Here is a 19488-nt window from a genome sequence, read left to right on the forward strand (position 1 = left end):
TCCCCCTGCTTATTACAGCAGAGTGGTTTAGAAGAGTAGAGCCAGAGCTACAACTCACGCTCCTTGGCTGCCAAGGCACAGCCCTTTCCCTTATTTGACCCTGCAGCTTATCTCACATCTCCCCCTGCCCCCAAGGGTAAAAATGCCCTAGATGCCATGACTTTATGTCGGTTGAAACTATTGATAATTTCCCACATTTTTTGTGACTCTTCACTTTACTCTCCGTTCTTTACCAATTCAGTTTCATTTGTTAACTTAACCAATTTTTTTTCCTTGCGTGACTAGAGAAAATTTTCAAAAACTTAAAATAATATTTTCTGTTTTAAAGTTTAAACATTAAATATTCTAGACGTTATCATGTTAGATTTAAATTTTCTATATAGTTTACCAACTGCTAATTTATTGATATTTATAATTTAATATTTAAGTAATGCATCTAAGGAGTGACATTTGTTTTGTGTTTTTAATCCAGTAGCTACACAAATCTGATGCATGTCTAGCTTTTATTTATTATCTTATACCTAAATTATGTTTTCAAATGTATAATTTTATATGCACAATAGGAGCAAGTTAACTGTTTCCATCTTTTTTATTATTACTGGAAATGTTGACCCCTTTGATTTTCCTCTGCCATCATTCTGTCTTTTAAAAAGCAAAGGGAGGGAATAATTGGAAAGCCCAAGGTATATGCACCATATTGGGAACATGATCATATTGTTGTATTAATGACAGATGCCGACGTGCCATGTTGAATTAAGCCTTCTATTTTTTTCCCTTCAGATCCTTCCCATTACTTCTATTCAATAATGTTTAATTTTTCCAATTTGCTTCTTCCGTATTAAGACTGCCCTTAGAAATCAAACTGTTTCCCTTTGGCAAATTAAACACTTGACAGGTGTGTAACTGAGAGGGCAGAAAAGCCATGCCCTGAAGGGATGTGCTATTTAAATATTGTCAAAAATATTAACAGGTCTGAGAGTATAATTGATGCCTCTGTTTAACTCTGCCACATTGTGTATTGTTCTAACGCCAGCTAAAAGGATGTGTGCTATTAAACCTGAATAATCTCTAATAGCTCCAGTTCATTTCCTATTGCATGATTCCTGTTTAAGTGAAGAGGGAAAAAAAAAAAGGGAACTGTGACTTTGTGTCAATGATCTGTCAAATGCAAATTCTCAAGTAGTGTCCTCACTGTCACCTAGTCATCAGGGCTAATAACTGCAGGGCTTAATGCATATTCATGACAAAAATCCAGCTATTGTGGAGGAAATAAACATGTTAGCAGTTTAATAATAGAAACTTGTCAGCCACGAGGATATTGGATTGGAATATTTATTCCGTGACGTTTCTCTATTCCAATATAGGTGGATGCTGCTTTCCTGATTAATTAATTGCCTTGCTTTCTGAATTAACTATGGGCACTAAGTTAAATGTGTTTTTACCCTGTGTTTTTTGTAGGAGAACTATGAATTAAAATGATTAATTTCATTAGAAAGTTAGGACTAATATTTAAAAATTGTCATTGCTAAGATTTAAAAAAATAATTGTGGCTACAGAGACCAAGTCCAACATTGAAGAAATGATGTGGATATGCAGGCTACAAAAGCTGCTGATATGGAAGACTAGCCTTGGGGCACAGAATATTCTGGAGGTTTCTCCTTGTCAGTGATTTCCAGCCTTTTTGGAGTATGACACTTGTTATTTTTTTGTTGTTCTTGTTTGATATTTCCAGGTTCCTGGTTCATTAACCTTTCTCCCAGGAAAGTGTTGGCTTACATATATATCATCTAGATGCATAACGTATTTACACACAAAATTAAACCAGGTTTTTCCAAGTTTTTCTTTGGAAATTTTATGACATCTCTTGAAATAATTGGAGAGATGCTGATTTAACGTAGAATCGGTGTTGGAAATTACTGTTCAATGTAGATCAGAGTAATTCAGTCCATCTTTTTCATTTTTATTCTTGGAAGATGCGGTCTTCATGGTATAAAATTGTGGTTTTATATTTCTGTGTTCCTAAGTTTTATCTGTTCACATTCCAAAAAGAATTTGGAACAACTCCTGAGGGCAAAGCATCCTGACTAATGATTCAAAGGTAAATCTAAATAAAGATCAAATAAAAATATTAGAGAACTAGATATACCAAGAATCTTGGGTTGCTAAAATTTAGTATAGAATTTAATTCCCATTTCCCAGGACAAAGGCAAAAAAGAACCAGATAATTATATATTGCTCAACGTGAGACATCATTCTATGAACCAGATTTCCCCTCGGCAATGGGAACATTATGGGAGCTCATGGTTATTTTATAGAAAGCTCATAATCATTTATTAATAAACCTTGTTGAACACCTAAAATAATCAAAAACACAATGAATAAGTAAGGTGGAGGTTCTCTCCATCTAGATGGAAAGGTAGAACATGTATAGTCTTATGTAATTAAATAGAAAAACAAGAATGTGAGTGGTATAAGAGGAAGAAAGAGGAAGAAATTACTAACTTTGATTAGAGGAAAACTTCACACTGGAAGTAACATGTAAAATAGGTCTTGAAAAATGAGTAGCAGTTTTCTGCAGAGACGGAGGAAGTTATTTCAGGTAGTGGGAACAGTGTTTACAAGAGTATAGAGCAGTTCTCAAATGGGGGGGATTTTACATTCTCCCTCTCCAGGGGACATTGGACAATATCCGGAGACACTTTTGATTGTCGCAACATGTGGGTTGTGGGGGCCATTGCTACTGGCGTGTAATGGGTAGAGTCCAGGGATGCTGCTAAACATCCCCAGTGTAAAGGATAGCCAGCCCCTCAAAACAAAGAAGTGTGGGGTGTAGGGTGTGTTCGTTCAGTGCTGAGGTTGAGAAACCCTGGTACAGAGTCACGTACATACCTGTATTATCAGAGCAATAGAATACGTGAGGCTATTGGCAAGAGAGGAAACTTTGGAGCCAGATTATAAAGGATTTATTAAGGTAAGATATTTTTGTTGTTTTTTGAGGTTTTTTTTGTTTGGTTGGTTTTTATCATCATTGCTCTTTTGCATTCAACATTCTATATCTAATTTTATTGTGTCAAGTTGAAGTTGTATCAACTTTATCTTTTAACCACACTATTAAATACAGTCTTTTAACAATCATTTTATTTATGTGTTTTTATTTCTCCACATTTTAAAGGTTGTAGTAAAAACACACAACATAAAACAAAGGTAAAGGTTTTAATGACATTTTTGATGGATAAGACCCTCAATTATAATTGTAAAATACATGACTTGTACTTCAAAGGACTATTTCTTTCATCTTGCTAAGAATGAAATACACTAAGAAAACACACTAATTTAGCGACAGCTTTTCTGCAAAAGAGTACATGAAGTAATGTACCCCATGTATTTTTTTTCTCATACTGTCTTAAAACAGGAGCGCACTTTATAGAACCTAAAGAAACAGGTAGTCAGTGTGTACTTCAGAGGGTTACTTTCAAATATCTGACGTAAGCAGAGGGTATTGGATGCAACACCACTATCCTGAGGCCTGCCCAAAGACCACTCTTCTGTATTTGTAGGACTGATAAATCAAGTTCATGGCCAAAGTGTTGAGGTATGCTGCTTTTAAGCAGTAACATCCGCACCTCTGACACTTTCTTACATTTATGTTTTTTAGATTGTTGGAAAGTTGAGAATTTTGATAACTGAGTATTGGTTGCTCTGTTTTGACTTTGGTCATCAGAAAGATGCTGTTTTGTGTAATTCATGTCTCAAAGAGCAGAGATGCCTGTATTTCCTCAGCTTCATTTTATTACTTATGTAAAAGATGAAAACATAACCCTTCTGTCGATGGTTTCTAATTTGAGACTGAAATGAAGATAGTTCACCTGTAGGCTTGCTGTCAGAAAAGGGGAAATGGCTACTCTCTCCCAAGAATGCCTGGGTTAAATTATGACTGGGTATGGGGGAAGGGGAACGGAGAGAAAGAAGATACGCCTCAACCCCATTAACAGGAAGTATCGAGAAATCGATTGGAATTCTTCCCAGTTGATGTTGCCTGTGAATGTGAAAAAACTATTTTTCTTACCCCTGAAATGGTTTTGCTTTTATGAGAGAGCATTGCAGCCGCGTAACAGGAAAGTGTCTGTTTCTTGAGACTTCAATGTACGTTATCTAGGAGAAGTTACGAGAGGAGTTGAATCTCATGTTTTTACATTTACCATAAAGTTTATTTACTGTAGGAATTTCAAATACTTTATTTTTGGTACAATAACAGCTTTTAAATGTTTGTTCCTTTAACTAAAAGTTTGTAAATATAGAGCCTTTGAAGGGACTAAAATTCTTGTTTTATCCTGGGCAAGAAGGCAGTGTTCATGCTTTTTATACAGTGCTGGATTAAAATGCAACACCATCTTGCTATTGGGTATGCATGTGTGTCTAAAACAGCAAATGGTGCTAATTGTATGGTGTTTTTGTGACAAAGTTAAATGGTCTTTGGAGAAGAGGGAAAAAATGTGAAATTTACTGGGTATAATGTAAATCAGTTTTATAACCCAAGAATTTAGAACAATAGAGGTTGATTTGCATTTGAAATATAGCAACAGCAACAACAAGAACAATTACTTTTAGGAAGCCATTGTGTGCTATGGACTTTGTCTCATTTAACCAGTCCATTAGCTTTTTGAGATGGGTTTTATCCCCATTTTGTCCAGTGAGGAAATTGGGGTTTAGAGAGGTTATATAACTTAATCTGGACCACACAATTATTCATTGGTAGATTTAGGGGAAGAATCCAGGTCTGTCTGACCCTGAAGCCAATACTTTTTTTTAACTTCTAATTTACACTGTTTCTAAATCCTTAGTTCTGTAATTTAAAGGAGCAAATAAGTTGAAAAAACAGTTAATAGCATTTCTAAAGAGAAATTTAAACTAAATCTTTTGTAAATTCAAATTCATTAAGATTTACCATTTCCCTCAAATTCTCCCCCCAGATTTTAATCAGAGGGCCTTTTTAATATGAATCAGAAGTTTCATTCTGCTTTTGTTTATAATTATGCTAGGTTTTAAAGTAAATGAACTGGGTAAAGGTAATAGTGGAATGGAGAGACAGCATGGCAAAGTAACATCAGTCTTCATATGCCCATTTCCATATATTTATACTTGTCTAGAAGGTTTTATTTTTATTTTTCTCTAAGCAGACTGTGAACAGTGAATCAGTTTTATCTTCTGGAAATGTGGGACATAGAAAAAACACTGCAAACATTCTAGCATGTCATTTATCTAGATTTTCAATTTCTAAAATTTGTGGTGGCATTTGAAAAAGATAAAGTTACTTAATTTTGATACCTTTGCCCCTTTGATGTAGAAAATTTCAGCGTACTTTGATAAGAATATTATTTTGGTCAAGTTACATTCTGTAAATTTTTTTCCCTTGAAAATTTTGTTAAGAAAGCACAGAAGTGTTGATATTTAAATAAAGGAAAGACATTCTGCAAATACACATCAACACACATGCCTAGACTAGTGGTGTATATGCTGTGCGCCAATCGCCATTTGTTCTTAACAAGCGTAAACAGGAGTTGTGGAATTCATTTGTTTGGAGGTTTGTTTGGAGTCCATTTACTACTGTTGGGATAAAATCCATGCCATGTTCATCTTTGAATACCTTGTCCCTAACACGACACTTTGCTCAAACTCAATAAATGATTGCTTAATTAATGAGTATGTGAATGTTGTTGAATATTTAGAACTTTTGTGCATTAATAACTTAACTTTCCTTGCTAGAGAACAAGTTTTTAACATAAATAAACTAGCCAAATAACTGAAGTAACTTTGAAGACACCTCATTTTTCTCGTAGGAACCATATTGAAAAAGATGTGTCACTCATCATTCATCATCATCATAGCAGTTAACATGTATGGAATTCCTGCTGTGTGCCAGGAGCTATTCCACGTAGAGTTACCTGTTTCATCATTATAACAATACTGTAAAGCACAGGATAGTATTTTCCTCATATTGCAGCTGGGGAAACGGAGGCACAGAGAGGTTAAGTGGGGGAGTTAGTATTTGAATGCAGGCAGGCTGACTCCAGAGCCCAGGTCTTAATCACAGAGCTCTGTTGTCTTCTGTTTCACTGTCCTAAACAGTATAATGAACATAATTTAAGGATTTCCTGGTGATCTAGAGGCCTTCGTTTTGATTATCTGATCTCAGGTGCTGGCAGTATTGTAGTGTTGTTTTGTTTGGAGACAGGCACAGTCCAGATTTGTATTCTGGCGCTGATGTTATAAGTAAATGATCTTAAGCCAGAGTTGATTTCTTAAAACGAAAAAATACATATTTATCTTGAATGAGCCCCTTTTTTTTTTCTCCTTTAGTTGTAAAATGGGAACTAAATAACATGGATTTTAAAACTCTAAGGCGTAAGCCCAGTGCTTACCAAGCACTCAATAAATAGCAGTTCTCTGCTTATTGCTTCCTCCTCCTATTGAGATTTTATGTTCTAAGGCAGCAACTCTCAGTTTGGCCTCATGACCCCATTACATTCTTAAAAATTACTAAGCACCTCAAAGAGCTTTTGTTTTTGTGGTTTTCTCCACCAGTATTTATCAGGTTAGAAATTAAAATTGAGAACTATTGTAAATATTTACTTATTACATTAAAAACAGTAATAAACCGATTACCTTTAAAAATTAGTGAGAAGAGTGGCATTGTTTTATATTTTTGCACATCTGTTTAACGTGGCTCAGGAGAAGACAGTAGATTCTCATGTCTGCTTCTGCCTTTGATCTGTTTGAATTTGTTGTTTTAGTTGAAGTATATGAGAAAATCTGGCCTCATGCAAGTATCAGTACGTAGCTGGAAAAGGGGAGGGGTATATGTAGGCTTTTCAGATGGTTGTGGATATCCTCGTTCCATAGGACACCAAAACTCTTGGTAGTTTCTTAAAGGTTAGTTACAACGTGGAATCTGAAACCAAAACAGTGAACATTTTGTGCTCTATTACAGTAAAATCTGTCTTATGCTTTGAATTTTTACTTTTATTATCCATGCATAATTTTATGTTGGTCATCTGGAAAATTTGAAAAATAGAAAAATTACATTTCGCATTTCACTATATAGTATCAGAAAGTGACACTTGCTAATATTGATTCTGATCTTATCAATGGAGTCTTTAAATTATGGAAAAGTGTCAAGCTCAGGATGGCAGATGCAAATTTTTCAAAATTCTCATTTTTACTTGAAAGCTCAAATTTTACTACTGGCAACAATTACTGTCAGTTGTTTTCCTTGAAGTGACAGGCATACTTTGTTTATTTTTGAGAAATTGTCTGCCATATACCCAAGTCTGTATAATCATTTTTGGTTTTAAGTCATTTTTTTCAAGTAATATGGTGCCCATGAAAAAAATAGCATAGTTGAGTTTGCAACTCAAACAATAGTGCTTCTCTTCTGACAATTGTATTTTTTTGTGTAGCAGAAGTACTTTATACTTACTTACCATTTTTAACAAAGTATTAAAAGGATGTGCATGCAAGAGTCAATATCGAATAAAATTAATAATTTTTACTACTTCATCAAGAACGTTTTTATTTGATTCACAGGTGGGGAAATAGACTTGTTCTTGCTGAGAGGAGCTGAAAATAATTTGTTACCTTTTTTTCACAGTCTACCACAGACACCTCTTTAATTACCATCCCATCACCTAGAGCCCAATGTCTGGGACATTTCAGGTGCTGAATAAGTATTTGAATGAACTAAAGATAGGTCGCATAGAAAATGTAAAATTATGCTTGTTTCATCTGAACCCCCCCACCCCGCCCTTATAACTTGCTGTTGCATTTTGTATCTTGTTTAGCTCAGGAACTGTGAGCTACTTTATGTCCAAAATAGTCTGATCACATTAAGCTAATATGCTTTGAACATGCAACTCAATTTCTTTAATTAGCTTTAAAAATAAGGATCATTAAATCAGAGTGCCACCATCAATTACTGTGCAAGGGGGTTTGCCTGTTCAATGACGCATCAGAGTTGTGCTCTACTCAGTATTTCATTGAATGATTTATGGAAAAAGAGGCATCTCTTGGTTCCAAACTTGAAATGGAGCTCTATTATGTATAAGATTTTTTTTTCCTGTTATTGCTACCATTTTAGGTGCTGTATTTCATTGAATACTCTCAGCATCCTATCCCTCTTTGCATTTCATATTTGGGATCAGTTCCAGAGAGTGTTTTACAGCATTTTTGTAAATTCACAAGAAAATAAGCACTTTTCTTGCTCTACAAGAAGAAAAGACAAGGTGCAGATTAAAAAAAAAAAAAAACAACAAAAAAAACAGTCTGCATTTCTATGAGGCGCACCTGTTATGGCAGATTCCCCAGAGAGTGCCTTGCTTCTTATGTTTCATTATGTTGAGGGAGTAACAAACAAACAAAAAGTTGGGAAAGTGAAGTAGCAATATATGTTTATAAATTTGTTTAAAATCTACCAAAACTAGGGTTGCAAAAGCAGTGGTCATTTTTCTTGCTTAATTCAAGATAATACATATTTTAGCTTTTAAGTGATAGAAATACAGTATTCATCAAATGTACATAAGCATTTGGGTTGTTTTATTCTCATTGCTGTACTCTGAATTCAGAATAAGTCAAAATAACAGGGCCACAAATTAGGTTTGGATAATCTATACAGAAATGCTTTGGGAAATTCAGTTTGATCCTAAGCAGTCATTTTTGTAGACAATAATACAAGTACTTCTGGAAAGAGTGATGTTAGCCATGAAAATAGAGCTAATAATGTTAACTTCCTTTTCAGTTAACAACACAGAAGGGATAGATAAAACCTAAGAAGTTAATATTTCAGTATTTTGTAGCAATTTTTGTTAAGTGAATCTACGAATTTGAAAAGTTTTCTATTGGATTAAGCTTAAGTGCATAAACCACATGTATACGATCAAAATATTAAGATGTTGATCTTGTTGAGTATATTTGGAATTACATTAATTTTAAAGAATAGGCATTATTATTGAAAAAAGATGAAAAACAATTTATAATTTAAAAAATCTTACAATTATATCAGCCTTGTACCAGGGTGGGTCAAACTACTTTAGTGTAAAAGTATAAGACAGCATAATGATTATTTTTTTCTTCTAATTTGGTGTGCAATTAAATGATACAAGTTTTAAAAATTTATAATCTTTAAGGAAGAAAGATCTAGATGCGCTACAGAGGTCAAAACACATTTGCTGAGGATTAATCTTGACTTGAGCACTTGTTAAAAGATTTATTCTGGCAATGGGAATTAGCCAGTTGAATCCATATCAAGCCTGTGGAGGGTAATCTATCACAGTAATAGACTAAGCTTCATCTTCAGACATCCATTTCTTTATTTTCCTTCACTTCAGGTGAATGCTTGGTAATTGAACTTTAAATTCAGTTTCTGTCAGAGAAGATATAGCTTGATACATAGAGACTATTCCTACTACCTCTTTCTTTAAGAGAAGTGTATGTTTATATCATTCATTGGAGTACCCCAGGTTCTCTGCTCTGATTGTATCACTTACTTTGTAAACTTTAAAAAATATTGAGAAAAACATACAATCAAGGGAAGATTATATGGCTCAAGGATTTTTTACATATTGAATGTACACATAACCTTCCCCATAAATCAAGGTATAGAAAGTTACCAGCACTCCATAATAATCTCTGTGTCCCCTCAGTCAGTCCTAAATACCCCAAAGGAATCACTATTTTTTCCAGCCTATTTGAGTTATAGTTGACATATAATATTGTGTAAGTTTAAGACGTACAACGTGATATTTGAAATATTTGCTACCCGTATTTACCACAGTAAGGCTAGTTAATACATCTGTCCCCTCACGTAATTAACCCTTTATGTGTGTGTTAGGTGAAGACTTTTTAAAATCTATTCTCTTAGCAGCTTTCAAGTATATAATACAATATTGTTAACTATCGTCACCATGCTGTACGTCAGATACCTGGAATTTTTTCATCTTATAACTGGAAGTTTGTATCCTTTAACCAGCATCTCCCCATTTCTCCCAACCCCTGGCAACCACCAATCTACTCTTTGTTTCTATGCGTTTGGCTTTTTTAGATGCCACATATAAGTCAGATCATACACTATTTTGACTTTCATCCCATAGATAAGTATTTGAATTTTATATAATGCAATCTGAGTATATATGGTTTTGTACCTGGCTTCTTTGTCTTCGCTTTGTGTCTGTGAGATTCTTTTTTGTTGTTGTATGTAGCTGTTGTTCTTTTCATTTTTCGTTGCATGAATGTACTAGAATATATTTTTCCTTTCTTTTGTTGACTATAGTTTTGTGGTTTTTCCCCAGTTTTTGGCTGTATTATAAATAAAATTGCCATGAATGTTCTAACGTGTCTTTTGATGTTCACAAGTGTGCATTTCTCTTGGATATTTACTTACGAGTGAGATTTCTGGGTCTTAAGGTATATATTCAGCATTTGTAGATTCTGCCCAACTGTTTCCCAAAGCAGTTGTAGGTCTGTGCTCTCACTATAATGTATGAAAATTCTCGTTGTCCATATCATTGCTTATACTTGGTACCACTAACTTTAATTTTCTTTCCCCCTCCCCCCCCAATTTTAGCCACTCTAGCGGTACTTGTAGTATCACATTATTGTTTTAATTTGCATTTTCCTGATGACTGATGATGTTGAGTACCTTCTCATATGCTTGTTGGTTATTTGAATATCCTCCTTTGTGGAGTTTCTGTTTAAGTTTTTTGCCCACTTTTCTATTGTTTTGTCAGTCCTTTTCTCACTGACTGACAAGGGTTTTTTATATATTCTGAATACAGTGTTTTTGTTGGACATATGTATTACAGCTGTCTTTTTCTGCTTTGTGTTTTGCTTTTTGACTCCCGTAATTGTATCTTTTGATGACCAGAAAATTTTAAAAATTTATAATAAAGTCCAATTTCTGAAACATTCCTGGCGGTTTATCTATTTTGTTAACCCTTTTTCTTCTAAAAGTCCAACTTTTGGCTTTCTTGAATTTCTTTATTGTATTTTTAAAAAATTTTCCTCAATTCTGGTCTAACCTATGTTATTTTCTTCCTTTTTTCGGGTTTGGTATACTGTTTTATTTTAGCTTTTTGATACAGATGCTCAGCTCATTGATTTTTAATCTTTCATCTTTTTCTAATATATCCATTTAAGTCTATGAATTTCTTTCTAAGCATGGCTTTCGCTGCATCCCACAATTTTGGTATGTTGTATCTTCATCATCATTTAATTCAAAATGTTTAATTTTTAATATAATTGCTTTGACCCATGCTTTATTTGGAAATGTATTGCTTAATTGACTAACATATTTTAGCTTTCTTGTTACCTTTCTGTTATTGATTCCGAGCTTAATTTACTGTAATCAGAGGTCATCTATTCTTTGGGGTTTGTTGACACTGGCTTTTTGAACTACCTATAGTCTATTTAGATAAATATTTCCTTTGTATTTGGAAAGAATTCAGCATTCAGCAGTTGTTGAGTGCAATGTTCTATATTTGTCAATTAGGTCAACTTTATTTAGAATGTTGTTCAGATCTTCTATATCCTTATTGATTTTTTTTCATTCTGTCAAGTTACTGAGAGAGATTTGTTATAAACTCTGATTATGATTGTGGATTTGCCTATTTCTTATTTGGATTCTGAGTCCTTTTGCCCTACCTGGTTTTTTTTTTTTTTTCTTTTTTTAAAGATTTATTATTTATTTATTTGTTTGGCTGCATTGGGTCTTAGTTGCGGCACATGGGCTCTTCGTTGTGGTGTGCGGGCCTCCCTCTAGTTGTGTCGCACAGGCTTCTGTCTAGCTGTGGTGTGTGGGTTTTTCTCTTCTCTAGTTGGGGCATGCAGGCTTAGTTGCCCCGCATCATGTGGGATCTTAGTTCCCTGAGCAGGTATCAAACCCACGTCCCCTGCATTGTCAGGTGCATTCTTTACCCCTGGACCACCAGGGAAGTCCCTGCCCTACCTGTTTAGAGATTATCTTTTTAGATTACTAAGATTGTTTTTTCTTTCTGTTGAATTGACCGTTTATCTCTATGAATTGTCCCTTTTTATCTCCAGAGATGCTTCTTAAAATCTACTTGTCTGATATAAGTTTAGCTGTATTAGGCTTCTTTTGGTTAATGTAAGTGTTGTGTATCTTTTTTCCATCTTTCTACTTTCATCTTTTCTGTATCTCTTTTTTTATTATTAATCTATGTCTTTGGTTAACAGTATACTTTTGGATTTTACTGTGTTTTCCAATCTGACAATTTTAGTCTTTTACTTTGAGTATTTAACCCCTTCATATTTAATGTAATTATTGATAAATTTAAATTTGACATTTTTATTTTCTTATTTATTCATTTTTGCCTTTTTTGTATTAACTTGTTAATATTATCTTCTTCTTCTATTAGCATGTTATTTATACTTCATTTTATTATTCTTTTATTGGTCACCCTAAAGATTATAGTCAGGATTCTTAACCTATTTGAATTAACTTAAAAAATTATTTTGAATTAAGTATAGATTCACAGGAAGTTTTCAATATAGTATATGTATAGTCCCATGTATACTTCACCAAATTTCCTCCAATGGTTACATCTTAATTCCAGTAAAATATCATACCACAAAACTGATACTGGTACAGTGTGTGTTAATTTTTTCAATTTGTGTCATTTTTTCCCACTTGTATAGATTTGTGTAACTACCACCACCATCTAAATACTGATCTATTCACCACCACAAAGACCTCCCTTCTGCTACCCCTTTATATTCATATCCAGCCCTGTACTCCACACCATCCCTAACCCTGGCACCCTTTTCCATCTCTATAATTTAATCAACTCAAGACTCTTATAAAAATATAATCATAATGTATGTGACTGTTTAAAATTGTTTTTTTTTTCACTCAGCATAATCCCTCCAAGTTTCTGTGTATCTTAATATTTTGCTGCTTCTCATTGTTGAGTATTACTCTGGGTATGGATGTACTTACTGGGGGACATTTTGTTTGTTTCCAGTTTTTTACTCTTATAGGTGAAGCTGCTATGAGCAATTATGTATATGTTTTTGTGTGGACATATGTTTTCATTTCTCTGTAATAAGTGCCCAGGAGTGCAATTGCTGGGTCATATGGCAAATATGCACTGAGGGTTTTTTTTTCAGAAACAGCCAAACTGTTTTCCGGAGGGGCTCTACTGTTCTACATTCCTACCAGCAGTGTATGAGCGTTTCGTTTTCTCCACATCCTCACCAGCATGTGCTGTTGTTTAGTTATTCTGTTAGGTATATAATGATATCTTTCTGTGCTTCTAATTTGCATTTCTCTAATGGATAAGATGCTGAACACCTTTATGTTCTTATTTGCCATCCATGTATCCTCTTTGGTGAGATGTCTCTTTGTGTCTTTTGTTCGTTTTTTAATTGGATTTTTTAAATTCCTGAGTTTTGAATTTTCTTTATATATTCTAGGTATGAGTCCTTCGTCAGATATATATATATCCTTAACTTATATGATTCTACTTTAATTAGTACTTTCACTACTTCATGGAAAATGCAAGGAGCTTAATACCTTTCCACCCCATTTACCCTCCTCCTATATTTTGTGTAATTATTCATGTAGTTTAATTCGACATGAATTTAAAACTTCAGAAGTTTTAGATTATGTGTTGTAAGCAATTTCTGTTGATTTACTCACATTTTTAAACCCTTTTTTGTGCTCTTCAGTTTTTTCTGCATTAGGGAAATTCCATCAGGGATCATTTTCTTTTTGCGTAAGAATTTATTTTGGTATTTCTTTTGTACAAAACTGAGACAATACTTTGTGTGTTGAGTATGTATGTGGGGGGTTGTTCTGAAAATGTCAGGTTGTCAGTTTTTTTAATTTTTAAGTTCTCTTCTGTCTTTCAGTGATTCACTTGAGAAGTCAAATGTCAGCTTTATTCTTCGAATATAAGGTCTTTTTTTGCTCTGGTGGCTTTTAAGATCTTCCCTCTGTCTTGGCTTTCAGCTGCTTTACTGTGATGTGCTATCATAGACAGCCTGGAGGCTGGACACCAATAATCCCTACTTTCTGGTATTTGTGCTCTTGTGTGATACCTTCTTGAGTATGGGCTGGGATTACTGATTTAGTTCTAATGAATAGAATATGGCAGAAGTGATGGTTTCCTTTTGATCTTTTAAAGTTTTTTTTTAAACAGCTTTTTATGCAAATTTTCCAATGATCTCAGTGGAAGGGTTATTCTGATACAGTTATTTCCACAGGGTGAGCTTAATTGTACATAGAACTAAAGATAATTTTTGTTTTCTTGGGATGCTCTTATAGAAGAGGCAGCTCTCTTAGTACACGTCCAGATAAGTTGCTTGCTACGTAAAAAGATGCTGTCCTTTTCTCCTGTAGTGCATATTGACTGATGCCCGGAGCACTAAACACTTGTTTACTCAGATATTTTCTTGTCTCTTTGCTTCTGTAAGTGTATATTTATTAAAAAGTCATTTTAGAGCTAGTTACGCCAGTTGTAATATTTTTATATTTGTGTGGCTTTATTATGTAGTATAAAATTTATGACAAAAGATATTTTTCTGTGAAAACTTATTTAAATTCATTTGAAAGACTACACAGATGAATTGATAAAACAGTTGTTGGTGAGTTGGTTGTGTAGAGGAAACTGAAACACTGAAGAAAAATATCATAAAAATCTAGAAGGTTTCTATCCTGAAATTGTTTCTCAAGTGTCCAGATTCTTGCTTCACCTTGTAAAGAGGCTAAATTTGAAAAAAAAGTCCATATTATATGAATGTGGTTTATATAAGAAAGAGGGTGGGAGCTCCCATATATCAAGATATTTGTGAATAACTGTACGTGTGTTTTAAGTTAAAATAACGTGCTTAAGTTGTATATTTGTCCTTTGTTATGATTTTTGCTTTATCTGACCTTTTAGAGTAAGTGAACCTTTTGCTGGTTCTGACTACATCTTTTAATAGAGCTCCTCCTGTCCTTCTAAATACTGAGATGGTGTTTCATATTATCCTTTCACAAAGAATTTGATAACTTTTTAATTGAATACCTTACATAGTTTTTATTTATGTTTTAGTGTTAGCACTAATTAGAATCCATAAATTAATGCATGTTTATTTACTAAGAACATAAAAGACCTTTTTAGACTGAAATAGCCAGAAGCAAAACAGAAAACAGAAAATTATTTGGTGACTCTTGCTCATTTACTAGCAACTTCCATAAATTATACAGATTGTTTACCTGTATATAAAAATCACCAGATAGTTGTGTTTTCTTCTGTTTATTTTATATTCTATAAGCCAAGATGGGAGTCAAGTTCTTTTTATTAAACATTTATACTATGTCTGTTATGAACAGACCTATCATGGCAAAGAAGATTCATTCTTGTTCTTCGAAGAGATTATAGTTCAGAAAGCCATTTTAATAAAGCTATGGCAGAATCACAAGGTGCCTTTGTGCTTTTTCCTATGGGTATAAATTTTCAAATTTAAAAACAAGCCTTTTGTATGATGGTATAATTAAATTTTAGTTTTTACATATGTGATCTCTTTGCTTTTACATTTATGTAGACCTCAGTGGCTGGGAGGAGATAGGAGGAGTCATTGTCATTGGTTAACCTTTAACAGATTTGTAGAAGAAAATTGATATTCAATATCATACAGCTTTATATGCATATATAACTTTACTCTTGCAATGCCTTCACACCTTGTCTTGCATAGTGTCAGAGCTTCTGTTTCACCAGTTAACTTCACACAGACAGACTCTTTGTGCTTATAATGTGATTTGTTCATCCTGGCTCACTGTAGCAAAACTCCAAATATTTTTTCCCTATGCAAACATACCATAGGCATTAGGTCCTGGTGTGTGGGATCCTCAGCCTGTCACAGATTTCATGATGCCATCTGCTTCAACCTGAACAGTGTATCTTCTGCTGGCAGATTTTATTGAAGTTGCCATGCTCAGGTTTAAAAAAAAATCAGGTTTGACATAAGAAGCTTACTTTTGAAAAAATAATAATTGATCATGCCTGCTGTAGATTTTAAAATAAGCATTTGAAAGGATTCCCAAAAGCCTCTTCCTCAAATACATTGATCTCTTTTACATCTGTGGTTGTAGATAGCCAATAAAATGGTGAATTATTGGTAACTTTGGTAAGTTACTGAGTTTCCTGTTTTATTTTTCAGGACAGGTGGCAAACTTAAGCATGGACTGGTGACATAAATTGTGAAATATTTTGATTGCTTCTGTCAATGGAAGACATTTACTAATGTCTCATTCCCAGAAATGATATCTAAATGATTGTTTACTATGTGTATAATACGAAGATGACAGTAGCACCATGATGAAAAAATCTAGGTCATAATCTACTTACTAGGTGTGTGACTGTGTAATTTTGTCATCTGTAAAATGGTAATAGTGATTCTTGGAGGGTCATTGGGCAGATTAGATCAGAGTGGGTCCTTAAGAATGGATAAACATTTATTCTGCAGATGTATATTGAATGCCAACTCCGTGCAAGACACTCTCCTAGAGGATGAGGATATAATAGAGAATAAAATAGTCAAATTCCTCCACTGGAGAATTCTGCATTCTAGTCTGTCTCTGCAGATTGGGATGGGAGCTCCATGACAGCAGGGTGCATGCCAGGCAATAATAAGCACCATGAAGAAAAACAGGGCAGGGTCAGCTCATGGAGCGTAATGGTAGGATGCAGTCTTAGGGTTGTCAGGGAGGCCTTCTCTGAGGTGATGTTGAGTGCACTTGGACGAACTAAAAATGTAAGCACGTAGATACTTGGGGGAAGGACGTACTTGGCTGCTAGAGAGAGCAGCTTGGCAGTTGGAGGAACAGTAAAGTGGTTAGTATAGCTGGAGCTATGTGAATGAAGGACAGAGTGCTGGGAGATGAGCTTAGAGAGTGATCCAAAAGTGTCATTGATATAACTTTTCTTACGATTAATTGTAAATTAAAAGTTACATTCCAGACACCCTATAGAAATACAAAATTAGGATTGACTCTTTGCACTGTTTTAATGATTGCTTAGCTTTAATGTAATATTTATTATTTACATTTATTATTATTTAATATTACTATATTAATGTCAATATGATTTTATATAAGATATTCTATAAATATATTAGTATTTAATAAATATATTATTATTTATTATTATTAGATTATTTAGCTCTGTATAACAGGCACATACAAGTAATTATAGAATATTTTGTTGTTGTTTATTAATATCATTGTACCTGGAGTTAACCATACTGTGAGGTTTGAGGGCATAGTCCTCCAGACTGGCAGCTCTTCCCTAGACTTGTGACACCAACAGCAAGGAGTTAAGCTCCAAATACAAAGTTGGAAGGAAGAGTCCACACAATACCATCCTCACTTCTGATTCCAACTGCACATTCAGGAGGTTCCCCAAACCACCCTCAGGTTCAATAATTCATTAGAAGGACCTATAGAACCTACTGAAAGCTGTTAAGACTCATGGTTATGGTCTATTATAGGGAAAGGATACAGGTCGAAAGTTAACCTAAGAAAGAGACGCATAGCACAGAGTCTGAGAGGATTCCAGATGTGAAGCTTCCATTTTCCTCAGGAAGTGTTCCCTTCCCAAACTCGATGTGTGACAGTATACATGGAGTATTGCCAACCCAGGAAGCTCACCTGAGCCTGGTGTTCAGAGCTTTTATTGGGACATCATTTCATAGGCATGATTGATTGCCCATGTGAGATGACTTAGTTTAAGAATTTGAGAGGATATCATGTGGCCTTGGGACCCACCGTGAATAACAGAGACACTTCTATCATCTGGGAAATTCCAAGGGTTTAGAAGTTACTTCCTATGAGGTAAGGACAAAGGCCAGGCTTCTTTTTGGGAAAGACCAAGTTCTTTGCTGCATAGGTTGTTATAAAAATTCAAGCAATATGGTAAGTTAATGGCCTTCTGGAATCCCATCTCTTGGGGACAACTAGTGTTCTGTTGGTGGTTTGGTATATATTCTTCCAGATGTTTAATACACATGTAAACATTTTTTGAGTGTACATTGAATTGTACTATACTTACTGTTATTATTCAATAACTAGGCTTTTTCACTTAAAAACATATGTATGGATGTGTTTTTGTGTGTGTTTTAATGAGTACCTTGAAGTTGAACCTGATTCTTTTCACTTAATTAGTTTTTAAAACGTTTTCCACCTAAAAAATAGTGCTGTGTTGAACATCCTTGCATTTACATCTTTGTGTATTTTTCTAATTTTTCTCCTTGAAATAAATTTCTTGAAATAGAGTTGCAGAATAAAAGGGTATGGACATTTTGAAATTTCATAGGTACTTCATTATTACCTCTCTTGGGATGATTCCTATGAAATAGTTTATGGAATGACAAAGTTGTTAATAGTCTCCATATTACTCTTAGGTAAACATTGCAACTCCCACAATTTCAAATGTTGAATGTGCCCACATTCCACATCTCAGCCCAGCTGTAATTCCTACTCTGCAAAATGAATCATTTTTATTATCCCCAAATAATGGGAATCTGGAAGTTCTTACAGGATTGGGTACTGCACACATCAATGGGAAACCTGCTTGTGATGAATTTGATCAACTGATCAAAAATATGGCCCAGGTAAGAGCATTTCTTCCTGATAGTTAACGACAGAATGTATGATATCTTAAGAATGTAATCAGGTCCTGGATAATTTGAAGAATACTTATATATATTTACATTATGTTAGTTAAATATATACATTAAATATATATCAAGTATATTTTAAGTATATATTATATTCTTATTTATGAAGACATAATATCTGAAAAAATTGGAATGACAAAGATGTAGAATTATGTGGGTTTAGGTGGTTCTGAGATTTTTCTATTCCTTTCTTTAATTATCATATTTTAAACTGAGCATTATATGTTATGTTTCAGAAATATTCTTCAGGATAAATAAAATGTCTCATTCTAGGTGATGAGTGATAAAGTCTATCTTAGAAAAAAATATTTTTAATTTCTTTTTTTCTTAAAGAACAGATTAATGCCACTAATAAGATGATTGCAAGTGCAGTGATTTGCATTTAATTGTATTTCTTGCTTTTTTTCCTGAACAGGGTCGCCAAATAGAAGTTTTTGAGCTCCTCAAACCTCCATGTGGAGGCCTTGGGTTCAGTGTTGTGGGACTGAGGAGTGAAAACCGGGGAGAACTGGGGATATTTGTGCAGGAGATCCAGGAGGGCAGTGTGGCCCACAGGTGAGACTGTCACTGTGTCTTTTCTGTTTTTTTTTTTTTTTTTTTTTTAAATTAATTAATTAATTAATTTATTTTTGGCTGTGTTGGGTCTTCGTTTCTGTGCAAAGGCTTTCTCCAGTTGCGGTGAGCCAGGGCCACTCTTCATCGCAGTGCGCAGGCCTCTCACTGTCGCGGCCTCTCCCGTTGCGGAGCACAGGCTCCAGA

General features: G+C 34.2%; 1 protein-coding gene across 17 annotated transcripts in view; it reads left to right on the top strand.

Moving 5' to 3' along the window:
• The window catches only part of MPDZ (multiple PDZ domain crumbs cell polarity complex component), a 362584-nt gene that overhangs the window by 228639 nt on the left and 114457 nt on the right, over positions 1–19488 (top strand). For all 17 annotated transcript variants that reach the window (XM_059924722.1, XM_059924725.1, XM_059924723.1 and 14 more), the window contains 2 exons: positions 18454–18663; positions 19145–19284. In XM_059924722.1, the coding sequence (XP_059780705.1) occupies positions 18454–18663; positions 19145–19284 (350 nt within the window). The remainder of the gene's footprint in view (positions 1–18453; positions 18664–19144; positions 19285–19488) is intronic.

This window comes from Balaenoptera ricei, chromosome 6, assembly GCF_028023285.1.
Source record: "Balaenoptera ricei isolate mBalRic1 chromosome 6, mBalRic1.hap2, whole genome shotgun sequence".
Classification (NCBI taxonomy): domain Eukaryota; kingdom Metazoa; phylum Chordata; class Mammalia; order Artiodactyla; family Balaenopteridae; genus Balaenoptera; species Balaenoptera ricei.